General features: G+C 40.0%; 1 protein-coding gene across 5 annotated transcripts; it reads left to right on the top strand.

The window, feature by feature from the left end:
- The first annotated feature begins 2,652 nt into the window (after positions 1-2,652).
- Positions 2,653-15,325, top strand: Pcnp (PEST proteolytic signal containing nuclear protein). Of its 5 annotated transcripts, XM_021660369.2 has the most exons (6): positions 2,687-2,802; positions 6,271-6,447; positions 6,523-6,685; positions 8,922-8,996; positions 12,303-12,358; positions 13,516-15,325. In XM_021660369.2, exons 2-6 carry the CDS (start codon positions 6,278-6,280, stop codon positions 13,640-13,642), a joined length of 591 nt encoding a protein of 196 aa, XP_021516044.1. In that variant the 5' UTR covers positions 2,687-2,802; positions 6,271-6,277; the 3' UTR covers positions 13,643-15,325. The 5 variants fall into 5 exon arrangements, with proteins under 5 accessions (XP_021516047.1, XP_021516046.1, XP_021516044.1 ...); XM_021660372.2 differs by lacking the exon at positions 6,271-6,447 and having other exon boundaries at positions 2,653-2,802; positions 6,471-6,685; positions 8,925-8,996; XM_021660371.2 differs by lacking the exon at positions 6,271-6,447 and having other exon boundaries at positions 2,653-2,802; positions 6,471-6,685.
- Positions 15,326-16,093: the final 768 nt, after the last annotated feature.

The following is a 16,093-nucleotide window of genomic DNA, read 5'->3' as shown; positions in this document are numbered from 1 at the left end:
CACCCCAATTGAATGTCCTTTATGAGAGTTGCTGCGGTCATGGCGTCACTTCACAGCAGTAGAAACACCCTGACTAAGGAAGTTCCTTTTTTATTATTATTATTTTTTTAGTTATTGTGTATTTGCTTGTGTGGGTGTATGACATATGTGCATAACCATGTGACCAGAAGAAAACATACCTTACTGTAGTTTTGAGATGCCCAAACACTGGATGCTGGGAAGTAAACCTAGATTCTAATGCCTGAGCCATGTTTCTGGTCTTGTATGGTTTCTGGACTTACGGTTTGGATCCTTGGTTTTTTGTTTTTTTTTTTGGACCAAAGCTTTAGCTTAACAGCAAGTTGGAGACAGCCAAGTCTATACAAGATATTCAAGAATAACCTAGGGTATTATATCTTTTTTTTTTTTTTCTTTTTGAGACAGGGTCTTAGGGTATAGCTCTGTCTGGCCATGAATTCACAGACATCCATCTGCCTCTGCCTGCCAACCAAGTGCTGGGATTATAACACAAGAAATGTGAGAATCTGAAATGGTAAAACAAAAGGAACCAAATACTGCTATATGATAATTTCCTGATCACTTGGATATAATTGTGTGCTAAATAGCAAAGTGAGAACTCCTGACTTACATTACAAAATCCCTGCCAAATCCCCCACTACCGTACTACTCTAAAGGCACTTTCCCATCCTCTACTTGAAGCTTGAGTTACCTATTAACAAATACTGAACAGCTTTCATACAGGAAAACCCCTATATAAGGTGCTTTGAAAAGTGGCTGCTTTTTAATTGTTATTCCGGAGCCTGCCAAGAAAGTACCTACCTGAGTGGCAAGACAGTAAAAACTGTAGCAGCCCAGTTTATTCCACAGCTCCTTTATATAGTCAAGACAAAAACCATCAATACAAGGAAGGGGTTCGTGGAGAAGTCAAAGGTTGTTTTCTTAAACTACCTGTATAGCAAAAATGGTCCACACAAATTAAAGGAGCTTTGGCAAAAGATCCTGCAACTTTCAAGGTAAAGGCCAGAGTGAATACTTAATAACAAAGCAGCTTCCCAAACAAGCAGCTCTTCCCATTGATGAGTATGCATGCATGTGTTGATAAGCTGTCTTGATTTAGTTATTTTGAGACATGTTCTCAGTATGTAGACCAAACTGGCTTTGAGATCATCCTGCCTCTGCCTCTGGGATTAAAGGCATGTGCCACCATCCCTGGTGCCACTTTAATTTTTTAGAATGGTGTCCTGTTGAAACCAGATCAGCTGGCTGATCTGGCTGCATTGGCTGGCCAGCAAACCCCAGGGAACTGTCCTGGCCTCCCCAGCACTAGGACTAGAGGCATCCCAGCTTTTAATGTGAATACTAGGAATATGAACTCTGCTCTTGAGACAACAGAATAATGAAATGTAACAAATGCTTTATCAACATCTGTTGATAGTTTTGAGTTTTGATGGCAGGATCTCATGTAGCTCAGGCTGGCTTTGAACTGGCTGTGTAGCAAAGGATGGTATCTATCCCATGACCACCTGTTGAAGAGGTACTAGTATTTATTTGGATACTGGGTCTCCTGCATACCAGGCTGATCCTACCTCTACCTCCCAAATGCTGGAATTATGTATATCTGTGTCACCACTTCGTTTATGTAATGTTGGAGATGAGACCCATCGCGTTTTTTGCATGTTATGCAAACACTCTGCCAATTGAGGTACATATACTGTTATTTCACAGAGAAGTAAAAGCAGGTCTGTGGGCAGCAGCTCTTAATGTTGTTTGGAGGACAGCTCAGGATTTTAAACTATATTCTCTAACACTGATTGTATATTGCAGGCTAGAAATTGACTAAATTTGGGCAGAGGGCTTAGTAAGTATAGAAAAAGAAAAGAAACAAACATAGATGAAGCTGTAGGCATATGTAGTGCATGGACTTCAACAATTAATATACTAAAGGTTTCTAGAGGAGGTGGTAGTTAACAGTCTTTGACTTGATAGAGAAGTGGCCTGCAATGGTTGTTATTAAGTAAAAGACTAACACTGGAGCGAGAAAAATGGCAGGGAGGCTACAAGACAGTTCTATTCGTTGTGCCTGTGCAGATTAAGAGGCAAAACTGGCAGTAGTTTTTATGATAAAACTCCCACAGGATACTTTTTCCTTGAAAGAATATGATGATTGGGCTGGAGAGATGTCTCAGGTTAAGAGCATTGGCTGCTCGTCCAAAGGTTCTGAGTTCAATTCCCAGAAACCACATGGTGGCTCCCAACCATCTATAATGATATCTGGTGCCCTATTCTGGCATGTATGCATCCACGTGTCAGTATACGAAAGTACAATTTCGCACTGGACTGTCTTGGAGATTCTGTGACAGGGCATGAGAGATGTCAATACCAGACGGCGGTCGATAACTGCTGAGTTTTCCCTGTAAGAATACAGCCCTATCCCATAAAATGAGGAGCCAGCTGCAGCCACCCCTGGGCATGCAGAAACCTAGGATTCTACCAACCCCTCCACGGTCAGGCAGTCCACACTAACCCGGACCTGCCATGTGACAGCGCAGCCCCCCTCAGCCACCACCACCACACACCCCGTTCTGCGGCGCCAAGCCTAGGACGTCACATCCGCTTCTGTCTCCCGCTGCAGGGCCGCTCTAGGCTGCCGCCTCGCTGGCCCGCCCGAAGCTTTATGGTTGCTGGGCGGCGCCGTGACGTCCTTGCCCGGGCTGCAGGGGGAGGCCGCGGCGGGGAAGATGGCGGACGGGAAGGCGGGAGAGGAGAAGCCTGAGAAGCCGCAGCGAGCAGGAGCCGCCGGAGGTGAACACAACCCCAGCGTCGCGGGCTGCGGGGGCTGCCCGGCCTTTGGCTGGGCTTCCCGGGGTGGGCGAGTGGGGGCGGCGGGCTGACGGCATCGCTAGCGCGGGCGGAGCTGGCGCTCGCCGGGCCGAAGGCTGGGCCCCGATGAGCGCCGGGCACGCCCGGGGTGGCCCACGGGGGATCCAGGCCCACGTCGCCTCCTCCGAAGAGAGGCCGCGGTTACCACCCGGCCCTGCGGAGGGAGGCGGGAGCCGGGGCGGCCGTGCGGGGACAAACAGCGGAGAGCTCAGGCCCCGCTGCGCACTCAGGGCCCAGCGCGAGCGCCCAGCCGCCGCCGCGGGCACTGACCGCAAGCCGGCTTTCCGAGGGCGCCGCGAGGGCGCCGGCCTCTCGCTTACCCGTAGTTAGGGCCGCCTGACGCCCACCTTCCCTGAGGAGGTTGGAAGACCCCAGCCCTCTCTTTGCTGTGTTTTCAGACATAACATTTATAAACCCTGCGACGGGATCAGTCCTCCATACGATACGGGAGGGCGATGGGGGCGGGGAGGGGGCGATGATCTGGTTCAAGCAGCAAAGGCCTGAAATTAGGGTCTGATTCGCTTTCTTCACAGTATCTGTCTTAGGCTGCCGACAGCGGAGTCAGTGCCAGATATTTAGTTGGCGTAGTAGTCAGGTGTGATCTTCCTGTAATTTGTCGCGAAATCAGACTCAGATTATAGCTATCTTTTCGTCCCTCCTACCCCCGTAATTTGTGATCGTGTGCAGGAAGGAAAAGAAAATGGTAGTCTCTCTACCCACTATGCCGTTTTGTCGTACCGATAATTAACATGTGTGGGCGGATCATAATGTCTTGTTCAGAATGTTCTAATATTTCACTCTCTAGATCCCTTTGATCTTATCCCTGAAATACTTTTATGTGAGAATATATAAACTCTGTAGCGCATAGAGGCAAATAATAGGGCCTACTAGGTTTGTTAAATTGTCCTGGAAGTTAAAATTACTGAAGAGGTAAATGTAATGTTACTTTGAACTCAGAATTTGCTTTAAAAATATGTACAGTGAGTACTATTAGTTGAGCCGCCCCCGTTTGTTTGTTTGAGATAGGATCTCATTTAGCTCAAGCATCCTGAGTACAGGAATTATAGGCCCATGGCCACATTGTTAGGATTCTTACTCATTTTTATTTTGTTTTAAATAAGTAAACTAGTAAAATAGCTAAAGAAAGTAATTTAGTTAGTTCTTAGTTGCTTTAGAACTCTCCAATATTGTTAATAGTATTTTGAGGAAAACTATAGCCTAGGTACATAGGTAGCTTTGAAGTGAAGGTCCTTTTTACTTGACTGAGAAAATTGTTTTAAGGTACTGCCAAAATGTACTTAATAGATATAACTCCACTGTGTAATATACTTGCCAACCTTTCGGTTGAGGGACATTCTGTAGTGAGAATATTGTTTCCATTTTAACAGTGTTAGGGGTTGTATGTACTTTGCTAATCAGTACTAAAAAAAAAAATATGGTCTTTGTTGGTAACTTAAAATAGCTGTCCTTTTCTACATAATTTGCCTCATTTCATAGAGATATTTTAAGGTCAGACATTTGTAATGAAATTATGCAGAGGAATTATAACAGAAACATTTCAACCCATAGATACGACTGAAATAAGTTTGTGGCAAGTACATTCAGCTCTTTTGGAAAACCTTGTCTAGACTTGGCAGTTTTTCTTTTGTGGCATGGCCCACAGTATTGTAAATATAAGTTTTTGTTGTTTTTTTCTGTCCGTTTAGTCTTGTTATTCGTGATGGAGATTGAACCCAAGGCTACATTTATGCTAAGGATGCACTTCATTGCTGTGCTCTATTTTAGTAAATAGAATATTCCCATAATTAAAGCTAATGTGTCTCTACTAAAGAGACTTTTTGAACTACCCCTTTTCCCTCCAGTCCACTTGGGGAAACTGTTTGGTTTTTTTGTTTGCTTGTTGGTTTTCTCTGTCCAGAGTCCTGGACTGTCCAGGACTCCTCACTTTGTAGACCACTGGCCTTGAATTTACTGTCTGTCTCTCTGTCTGTCTATCCATCTAGGTTTTGTTTGTTTAGGTTTTTTTGTTTTGTTTTGAGACAGGGTTTAAAGAAGGTAGTTTATACCCGGTGGTGATGGCACATGCCATTAATCTCAGCACTCAGGAGGCAGAGGCATTGGATCTCTCTGAGCTGGGTCAACAGAGTGAGTTCCAGGACAGCCAAAGCTATACACAGAGAAATCCTGTCTCAAAAAAAAAAACAACAACAAAACAAAACAAAAAACCCAAAAAAGTAGTTTTGTTTTGTTTTAACCTGTACAAAATCAGATAATCTGTTCAAAGTGCTTGTTGTTGAACTAGCATGGTGATACAAGCCCATGATCCCAAGTTCCCTGCAGATGAAGCAGGAGGTGTGCAAGTTACAGGAATGTTTGGCCTTGGGCAACACAGCAAGAACCTCTCTGTAAATGAGAAAACTATTTGGGCATGTAGGTCAGTGGTATAGCACTTATGTAACATGTGTTCAGTCCTCGGTGCCACAAAGTACTAATTAATCTAAAGATGCACCATTCCCAAACTGCATGAAAGGAGATTTATAGTCTTGAGTCTTTAATTCTTTCACTTGTCAGTTACTATGTTTGACAAATTCCCCCACCCCCCATCCTTGCTTTGCCCCATTTTCTTATTGAACGTGTTAAGGCGGTCACTTAGGGCATCTTCTGTTTCTTTACAAGTGAGTTTGACTCATTGTCTCAGAATGCAACATGTAATAGACTGGACAAAAGATCAGCCAGTCTTTTCTGTTTTTATGATATGTTCTGATATGTTTCTTATACAGCAAGCATAAGATACTCAAGATGTTACGTCATTATTGACTTAAATACATACAAGCAAAATTTTTGAAAGACATCTTGCTTTCTATATCTACATATATCTATGTAGCTCTTACAAGTAGTTTAAAACAGGTGCTAGACTGCTTTCAGAGTAGGATGAACTCTCAAGAGATTACTTTGAAATTCTTTTTCAACTCCAAAGGTTATGAAAGGTGTATCTTTAGTAACACAACACTTATGAGCATAACTAGCTGGGGTTGGAGCCCAGTGTAGAGTGCTTGCCTTGTTTATGCAAAGCCCTGGGTTCAGTGTGCTGAAGGGGGGAAGGAAAGGCTGTAGACTGAATTCACATGTTCATGACTACATGTTTTGTGTGATTAGGACTACATGACTGAGAATATTATAATTTGTTAGCCATATGTTTTACCTTACCATATGATTATTTACAAGTTAGTTTGTATAAGAGAATTTGTTGATCTTAATTTCTGAACATCAAAATTCCACTAATGGAACCAAGATTAATGTACAACTAATACAGTAATGTTTAGCTGATGGGTATGTACTTTTTGTGAACTCTGTGTTTATAATTTTAAATTGCTCTGTATTTTATGCTAGTTAATTCATGGGAGCCTCTTGTACTGCCACACAATCTCAGTTCCTGCTGTACACTCTAACAAGCAGTGAAGAGACTGTTGGGTCAGTAGGTGACAGCTGCAGAGGTATCTTCCTTGTAAAGATGCTTTTTGAGGTTGCTGCTCCCATCAATCTGCTCAGTAAAAATAGCTCATCTTGGTAAGTTGTTTCGACTTCACCAGGACCTGAAGAAGAAGCAGAAAAACCTGTGAAAACTAAGACTGTTTCTTCCAGTAATGGAGGGGAAAGTTCCAGTCGCAGCGCTGAAAAGCGATCAGCTGAAGACGAAGCTGCAGACCTCCCAACAAAGCCTACAAAGATGTCCAAGTTTGGATTTGCCATAGGTAGTCAGACGACAAGGAAAGCATCCGCCATCTCCATCAGACTCGGAGCAAGTGTGAGTTGTTCTATGTGTCCTCTGGGAATGGCCCTTAAAGACGAGTTTCCTCAGTCTGTTTTTCCTGGTATATATAGAGAAAATAGCAAGTGTTAAAAAGTAAAGTGCTTTAATGTACATGTGAACTTACATGTAAATAACCAAGAACTAATGAACGCATAGGAAAGGCCTATGAATTCTGTCTCAAAGCACTTGAAGAAAAAAGGCATATTATAACGAATGCATGATTTATAAAGTAATCACTTAGAATTTTTCTTAGTTGAGCAACATCTCTAAAAGATATTTGGGGATTTTTTTTAAGCCTTTTATCATTTGGTCTATTAACAGTAATAACTTGTACTGTGCTGTAGCTATGCTACTTAGGATATGCTTAACATTTGAGAGGTCTTGGAAAAAATACCCAACATTATTACCACAGATTGAAATAATAACTCAATAAATTAGCTCTTTGTAATTCACAGGATTGATGTAGCAAAAAAAATTTTTTATCTCTGGTTGGTTTTGATTTTTAATTCTTTTTTTTAAATTCTGTATATGGTTTTATTTATGCCATAGATGTTCATTTCAGTGATTTTTTAAAATGAAAATACATTTTCAATCATTTTCTTACTGGAATCTGTTTGAACTATCTTTCTGCATTAAAAGAGCAACCATTTCTCAGAACCACAAATTCCACCATGGATTTTTTTTTTTTTTCTTTTTAAAAAGAAAATTTTATTTTGAACAAAATGATTGATGCTTTTACTTCATTAACATTTTTCTTTATATCCTCTGGTTCTTCATGTGTAATTTTTAAAACTCACATAGACCTAATTGCATAAATACTTGGTTTCTAAAGGATAATACTTTTATTTACTCTTTAGTAGTTTAAACATGTATATGTTTATAAAAGTATATCTTGATACGTTTAAATATTAGGCAAGTGTTCTTATCATTCTAATATTCTGTGGCATACTCTGAGTCCAGTTTCTCCTTTTTATAAAATAGTTGACAGTGTTTAATAATTGTTAAGTTAGGTTCAGAAAAGCCTATGCACGAAAGTTTTAAGTTTGGAAAGTGAAAATCAAAGTGAGGTCTTCGAATCAAATAAAGAGCCTTCATATAATAAAGAATCTCAAGACGTAAGTCCTTTAGCATCTTAGGACCATCACTAGTTTAAAAAAGAATGCAAAGGGGTGTGAATGGTTAGTATCCTCTCCTCCAGTGTTGGAGACTGACCCCAGGGCTCAATAATGTTGGATAGTCTCTCTCTCACTAAGCTGTGTACCCCTTACCTTGGCACATGCTGTTTCTAATAGTTGTCCAGTTGAGTGGTGCTAAGATTGGAAGGTAGTGTGCTAGTATCATGGAGAGAGGGAGAAAAATAAGAGTGTTCACTAAGGATTTAATCAGAAGGACCTTGGAAGACAAAGGAAAGGTTTTCAAGCCTGAATACTTAAAAACAATATGAAACTGTGGGAATTCTTAAGTAGAGCTGACCATGGACAGGTGATATAGCCTTTTGGGATATTCAAAGAATTTTGTAGTTAAAATTTCCAATGAAATTGACCAAAGAAGGAAGAATCACTAACAGATACCTCTCTTGACTAGAAACAATGGAGATACCCAACTGAAGGTCTGAGAATTGAGATAGTCTTTATAAAAAGCCAGAAGCCAACAGAGATATATTTTCAAAAAGGAGCTGGTGACCCTAATCAAATGTGGCACACTAGTCACTGGTGGCCCTGGGAGCTCATTGCAGTGGGGTAGAGAAGAAGTGGGTGGTGAGGAGACTTAGTGGGACAGCGAGGGGGCTGTAGAGTGAATAGAAGAAGCAAGAGAGGAGCAGGATTTCAGGCCAAAGGGGAAACTCGCTGCTACAGAAAGACAGAGTGACGTCCCTCGTATTCTAAAAGCACTGTGTAGTCATGTGAGGCAGCAGCATTGCCAGCTAGTCATTGTCTCTTCTGTGAGTGTCCTTAGCCTAGATAATAAACTGCAGGTCCTAATGAGTAAAAGACTGATGGATATACGAAATTAGTAAAGTAAACCTACCTGCTGATAACTCTTATATTCAAAGATACAATGGGTTTTGTGTAAGCTTATGAAAACATAAAAAAAAATGACTAAAACATGAATAAAAAAAATTCATCTAGTGGCAAAAAGAAAAACCATGAATAAAATTGAATCTTCTAGAAGTTATTTTTTATTAAACAATATAAATTTTGTGATAATTCTGTTACTATTTCTCCTTCAGAAGCCTAAGGAAACGGTTCCAACTCTTGCTCCAAAAACACTTTCAGTAGCAGCAGCTTTCAATGAAGATGAAGATGTAAGCTAATACCTGTTTATTTATTTTTAAAGATTTTATGTGTGTGAGTGTGGTGTGTGCATGAAATGCATGTGTGCCGTAGTATGCATATGGAAGTCAGAGGATAACTTTGGGGAGTCAGTTCTTTTCCTCCATATAGAGGCCAAGAAATGTGTCAGGGCTGTCAGGCTTACCTGCCTCGCTGTTTACCTACTGAACCATCCTGCTGGCCCTTATTTTGACTTTAACTAACTAGTCCTTTTAAGAAGATAATGGCGGATAGAGAGATGGCTCAGTGGTTAAGAGCATGTACTGTTGTTCCAGAGGATCTGGGTTCAATTTCTGACACCGACACCATGTGGCTCACAAATATCTGTAACTCAAAGCTCCCTTTGCACAAGCACCTGCACACACACCCACACATAATTAAAAATAATAAAATTTTTTAAAAAGAGAGGATGATATTAATAGAAAGTTAGAGTTTGTACTAATGGTACTTAAATTAATATTAGTAAAATTTTTGTAATGCATAAGAAAATTGGATTTCTTGTTTTGTGGTGCTAGATACTGATCTTACTGCCAAGTAAATTCCAAGTAACTGTCTACAACTGAGGTACATATCAAAAACTAAAAATGTGATGTGTTTTGTTTGTTGACAAAAAGCTAAGTCTTTAAATGTTGCTAATTTAGGCAAGAAGCTTAAGAATCAAGTCAAATGCTTATAGTTGTACACACTAGGAAGTATGTATAGCAGTGCACATGCCACCAGGCCAGGCTTTAAGAATTTCCTTTTTTACATTTACTGTGTGCGTGCGTGCGTGCGTGCGTGCGTGCGTGCGTGCGTGCGCATGCATGTCCATGTGTGCTCGCACACACATCTGTATGCACATGTTCACTTGAATGTATAGAGGTCAAAAAACAACTTATAGAGTTAGTTCTTCGATTGTGTGGGTCCCTGGGTTCAGTTATAGGTTGTGTGGCTTGATGCCAGGCACCTTTACCCACTGACTCTCTCAGTAGCCTTCTCATGCCTGACCTTCTGTACTGCTGCCTTCCATAGTCTTATAGTTGGAGTCTTCAGTGATGACTGTTGTGCAGACCACAAAAGCAGCTGCACGGCACATCTGTAGCAGGGACAACAGTGCAGGGGTTCTACCAGACTCTCCTCTCAATGAGCTTGTTCCAGAGAGAGCTTAAGGTGTCTCTTGCTAGTCCTGTCCCAGTTCTCTTGTGCCCCCTATAGTCTTGACATCATACTCAAGGATGATCAGTGGAATTTTCCAGGTTTTTGTTTTGTTTTGTTTTGTTTTGTTTTTTGTTTTTTTTCCCTTCTTTGTAAAAAACATGGTCACACACATTTCAGGCTGACTGGCTTGTAACTTGATATGTAGGATGATGGCTTTGAATTTCAAATCATCTTGCCTCCACCTCTCATGTGTTGGGATCACAAAAATACGCTACCATGCCCAGGTTTTTTTGTTTGTTTTTTTTTGTTTGTTTGTTTTTTGTTTTTTTTTGTTCCCAAGACAGGTTTTCTCTATGTAGCCCTGACTATCCTGAAACCTGCTCTGTAGAACAGGCTGGCCTTGAACTCACATAGCTCCACCTGCCTCTGCCTTCCAAGTGCTGGGATGGGACTATACCTGGCCATATCTGGTTTTTATGTGGTGTGGAGGATCAAACCTGCCTAGAGCCTTGTGAATACTAGGCAAGTTGGGATTAAAGGCTCATACATCTCATTTGATTGTTTTCTTTTGTTTAGTCTTTGAGACACAGACTTTTTAGCTGAGGCTAGCCCATGAACTCACTAGGTAGCTGAGGATAGACTTCAACTCCTGATCTTCCTACCATTCTACCATGCTCAGCTGATGAAACATTTAGATATGTACAAGTCTAGAAGGAAAAGAGAACATAGAAAGTGGGTGAAGTATGTAAATGGGCACTGTGGGTACCTGTGTTGCAGCAGTGCTTTTTACAGTGTGGCTGTCTCTCACATGTTTGTTTATTTATTTATTTTTTGTAGTGTGCATTAGTTCATCTTTGCAGATGGAGAAGTGTGCCTAAGTAAGCACTGCCTTAGGCTATGGCTTTGTTGCTCAGGGCTATGCATCTTAACTCACTGTCTTCCTTAATTTTAAAGAAGTTTTGGGGTTTGCTTTGTTTTTAAGACGGTCTACTTTGTATCCAGAATTGGAACTCACAGGAATCTGTCAGCTCTGCCCCCTGTGTACTAACAGTACAAGTGTGCATCCCTGCGCCTGACCCTCTCCAGTTTCATCTGTTTTTTATTCCGTGTTACGGCTCAAGAATACCTTGGTGAACAAGAATGGAGAGATAGCTCAACATTAAGAGCGCTTTCCTCCCTTCCAGAGGACTTGATGTTTTAGCACCCATGTTTGGCAGCTTCCAGCATCTCTAGCTGTGGCTGCAGGGGGATCTGCGGCTTCTGTTCTCTCAGGGCACCTGTGCCCACCCTCTCACATACTTTGACATTTTCTTGAACCAGTTACTCGTAAACACCTAGGCAGGCTTCGTGTCTTTGCTGGTGTGAAAAGTGCACCTGAGCACATGAAATTCGTATGTCTTGTTGATATAGTTGTTTCTTTCTTTGGTTATAGTTACAAGTTTTTAAGAAACCTCTTATATTGTGTTTTGGCTGTACAAATAATTTACATCCTTGCCTAATTAGTATGTGAGAGTTACCTTCTCTTTATACTACTCAAAGTTTGATTTTGTGGTTTAAATTGTGTGGTGTGTGTGTATTCATATTCATGTTGTGTGGGGGTGCTCGCTCATACATACGTGTGAAGGCCAGAGCTTAGCATCAGATGTCTTTTCAATTATTCTTCACAATTATTTTTATTTATTTATTTTTTTTTTGAGATAGGGTGCTGTTGGCTTGGAACTTGATGATTCGTTTAGACAAGCTGGCCAGCAGGCCCCTAGAATCCTTCTGTCTCCACCTCGCCAATACCAGAGTTATAGGCAGGCACCACTGTACCTAGCATAGGTGGGGATTAAACTTAAGTCCTCATTCTTATTGACTGGGCCATCTTCTCAACCTAAGATTTAAAAAAAAATTAAAAAAAAAAAAAGACAACATACTAATTGTACTTAGTGGAACACTGTTGGCTTCTAGTTCATATATATAATGTATAGAATATGAGGGTTTTACTATATTTTTTTAAAGTAACTGTTAAGATAATTGACTACTTTTCTTTTAACAAAATTGATGGCATTAAAACACATTATAGAGGTAAAATTCAGCATTCTTAGTAACCAAGTGAATAATTAGAACATATTCATCTCAATTTACTTGTTCTGCAGAGTGAGCCAGAAGAAATGCCTCCAGAAGCAAAGATGCGGATGAAGAATATTGGAAGGTACCATAGGTTTTCATAATTATTGCAGTTATAGGGAAATCGAGGGAAAGAATAAATTGCACGTTTTACGTGAATCCGTACTATGCCCACACACATGAGCCTACAAAGCATTAAAATCTAAATCTGTCTATGAGCTTTACGTCTATGATTCAAATAAAAGCAGTCCCATGGCTGCCAGCCTTCCATCCTCTCTACTAGACCTTAGAGTAAGAAATGTATCTGATATTGTTACCAGTCCAAATGAAGTACTTGCGTGCACATATACACACTTTTTCGTTACTTATTTTTGAGACGGTCTCACCATATAGCCCTATCTGTCCTAGAGCTTGCTATATAGACCAGGCTGGACTTGAACGCACAGAGATTTCATATTCACCTGCTTCTGCCTCCAAAGTGCTGGGATTAAAGGTGTGTGCCACCCAGCCCACACATGTTTAAACTGAAACTGAAACAGAAGTTTAAACATGTTTAAACTGAAACATAAAGTGTGACACTGCACATTTCTGTGTTTGACACATCTTTGGATTTTTGTTTCGTTTTCACAAATGCTGGTGGTAAGCCACCAAAGTACTTTTTTAACCTTTTTGTGGGTTTTATGTCACTTACTTGCAAGATTTTTTTGTTTGCTGCAGGGCTGGGAATTGAACTGGTATTCTGGATAAGTACTCCTCAACTGAGTTTATTCCTCCAGCCCTCAGCAGCGGCTTTAGAACTCTAACGGCATCTGCTATTACTGTATTACTGTAAATGTGTGTTGAAAACTAAACAATTGAGTGTGGAGTAGAGCTCAGTGGTACAGCCCTTGACCAGGATGCACTAGCCACTCCCTAGGCTTTCCTCAGTACTGCCAAAAAAACCCAGCAACAACACCAGAGTGGGCTTGCAGGTGCATGCCTACAATCCTGATACTCAGAAGGCAGGAGGCAGGTGGACCTCTGCATTCCAGGCAGCCTGAGCTGACCATACAAAACACTAGGCTCCCCTTTGCATTCCTATCCTCACTGCAGACACACTGACTCTAAAGGCTTAACCCTTTATAGAAAAGACATTTTAAAAAGTCTCTGTATGGCCTTCTATTATAATGGATGCTAAGCAAATGTATATTAATCGGTTTAAGACAACAACAATTTGAATAAAGTGCATTTCTTTTAATACAGGGACACACCAACATCAGCCGGACCAAACTCCTTTAATAAAGGAAAGCATGGCTTTTCTGATAACCAGAAGCTGTGGGAGCGAAATATAAAATCTCATCTTGGAAATGTACACGACCAAGACAATTAAGTGAAGTGTTTTGAGATTGGGGTGTGGGTGGGTGCACTTGGAAGGAACAGTCTCCTTTTGTTAAGAAAGGTGTAAGACTAGCTTTGGAGCCGTTTTTGTTTTTGTTTTTGTTTTTTTTCCTCTTTTTTTTCTTTTTCTTTTTTTTTTTAAGATTGAGTGGTACACTAATAAATGAGAGTTTGAAATTAGAGGTAATTTATGTTTTATATACAGATTTCAAGACATTTGCTAATTTTGTAGTTTCATGTGATTAGTTTCCAAAGGTTACAGATAATAAATCAGAAGTGGTACCTTTCTAAGAATTGCATATTTTTTTAGACACAACTATTATTAGCACATTAAGAGGGAAGCCAAAAGTTACTGTCTACTTAAAACTGTAAGCAGTTCCTCTCCTGACTTCACTCCCTCATTACCTAAACTGTCTGGCTCCCAGGAACAGCCATACAGAGAGAGGGAGTTTGGGATTCAGAAGACAATGTTACTGGACTATTGACTGAAAGTAAATTTAGATAAATTAAACCTTTTCCTGTGGGCATTTCATTTTGTTTTGGGTTATCATATACTAGTATTGCATTGCTATCAGTGGGTACAGTCGCTTTGCTCTTAAAAAAATTTTTTTTTGTCAAAAATTCCTATGTGAAGTACTTAGTATTAGAAGTAGCCCACTTTGCTGGAGCTTGCCTCCATTCAGGAGTCTTCAAAGGACACTATTTGCTACCAAAGTAAATCAGTATTTTGAATGTGCTTCTCTTGGTTTTTATTCTAGTTCCTGTATTTCCATCAGAACTTGAGGCAAATCATAAGGAAGCTGTTTCTTTTAAAGTACAAACCACCACCAAAAATATAAATGTACATACTGCTTTAAGTATTTGGCTGGCTTTTATTTTTTAAAAGGTTTCAATACCAAAAAAAAAAAAAAAAAAAGTATAACATTGTATGACAGATGAGGCAACACACTTTCTGTGACTTTTGAAGCATTTAAGTTACTAACTTATTAGATCCAATTTGAATTGAACTCATAAGATTTCTTATTTGTACAACTACATGGCTTATTTTAAGTATATACATACTGACCAGTGGTTTCAAAAGCACATTTTAATGACTGAACTAGGACAGAAATGCTTCTTAAAACACATTTTCATTATGAGTCTCTCACCACATGTACTCTTAGATTTGTGTATTGCAGGGTGTTTGTTTTGTATTTTTGTATTGTATATGGGCTTTTTTAACGTGGCAATTAAATGCATCTTTATTAGTCACAGACAAAAGAAATAAATTTTCCTTGAAAATTACAATGTTAATTGGAGGCAGCTTCAATGAGCTTTATTGGTGGTAATTGTTCACTAGGTGTTTTTTAATGTAATGACTTCCAAGAAGCAGCCTGCCGATACTCCTAACACTTGGTTAATTACATTTTAGTTTACTTAATAAGCCCCAAGTAAAACAATGGAAATGTACATAGCACTATTAGTTCTTACATGATTTAAGTATATCAAGATACATAAATTTAACTTTTGTGTTGGCAACCTGTCCATTTGTCCATTTTCCTGTTTGTTGAAATAACATCTCTCCTACATATTCTTTACTTGACGCAAATGACATATTAACCTGAGGTCAAGATGAGGAGAGAGGTGACTGAGCTGAATGTCTTTACTAAAATTACAATAAATTTTGTCAAACTTGGTGGTGGTCTTATTTTCTATTTTATTTATTTTTTACTGCATTTAAAAAATATATAAAGTACTTCGTGTGCATGGCATACTGGTGGGGTCAGGGAGACAAAAAATTGTGAAAATATCACCATTATAGATAAATGTTCCCAGTATCTTAACATACTACTTATTAGATAGTTGTCAGAATAGGTGTATTAGCATCATCTGTTATTACCTTACCCTGTTCTATAGATCTTTGCATTCCATTTACAGATGCGATTATACTCCCAGTCCAAGAGCCACTTCATTGTCAGTACATGCATTGTCTCTGTTGACGCTTCTTTTCCCCATGCATTTACTGTGAGTTTCTGTGCACACACGCCACTGTACACATGTTGAAGGTCAGAGCACAACTTGCTAGAAGAATCTCTTTCTTCTGCCATGTGGGTTTCGAGGGTGGAACTCAGGTCATCAGGCTTGACAGCAAGCACCTTTTCCCACGCTTGCCAGCTCTTAGCTTCAGAAATGAAACATACAAAAATATCTTTTGTTTTCAGTTTTACTCTGACTGGACTCAAAACTTGCCTCCCAAGGTGCAAGTTGGTGATAATCTTCTATTACATTATGGAAAAATGGTTGCCAGTTATTGACAATAGAGCTCTCGGGGGGGGGGGGGGGGGGCTGCTTAATATTTCCTTATTAAGTTCACTTAGAGTGCTCTGGGGAATACTACTGACCACTGTCTTATTAGCAAGTGCATAGTGTCAGTTTGTTCTGTTACTTTTGTTTTTGGTTGGGC

This window comes from Meriones unguiculatus, chromosome 17 (genome assembly GCF_030254825.1).
Source record: "Meriones unguiculatus strain TT.TT164.6M chromosome 17, Bangor_MerUng_6.1, whole genome shotgun sequence".
Lineage (NCBI taxonomy): Eukaryota > Metazoa > Chordata > Mammalia > Rodentia > Muridae > Meriones > Meriones unguiculatus.
This window is presented reverse-complemented; position numbering and strand designations above follow the sequence as displayed.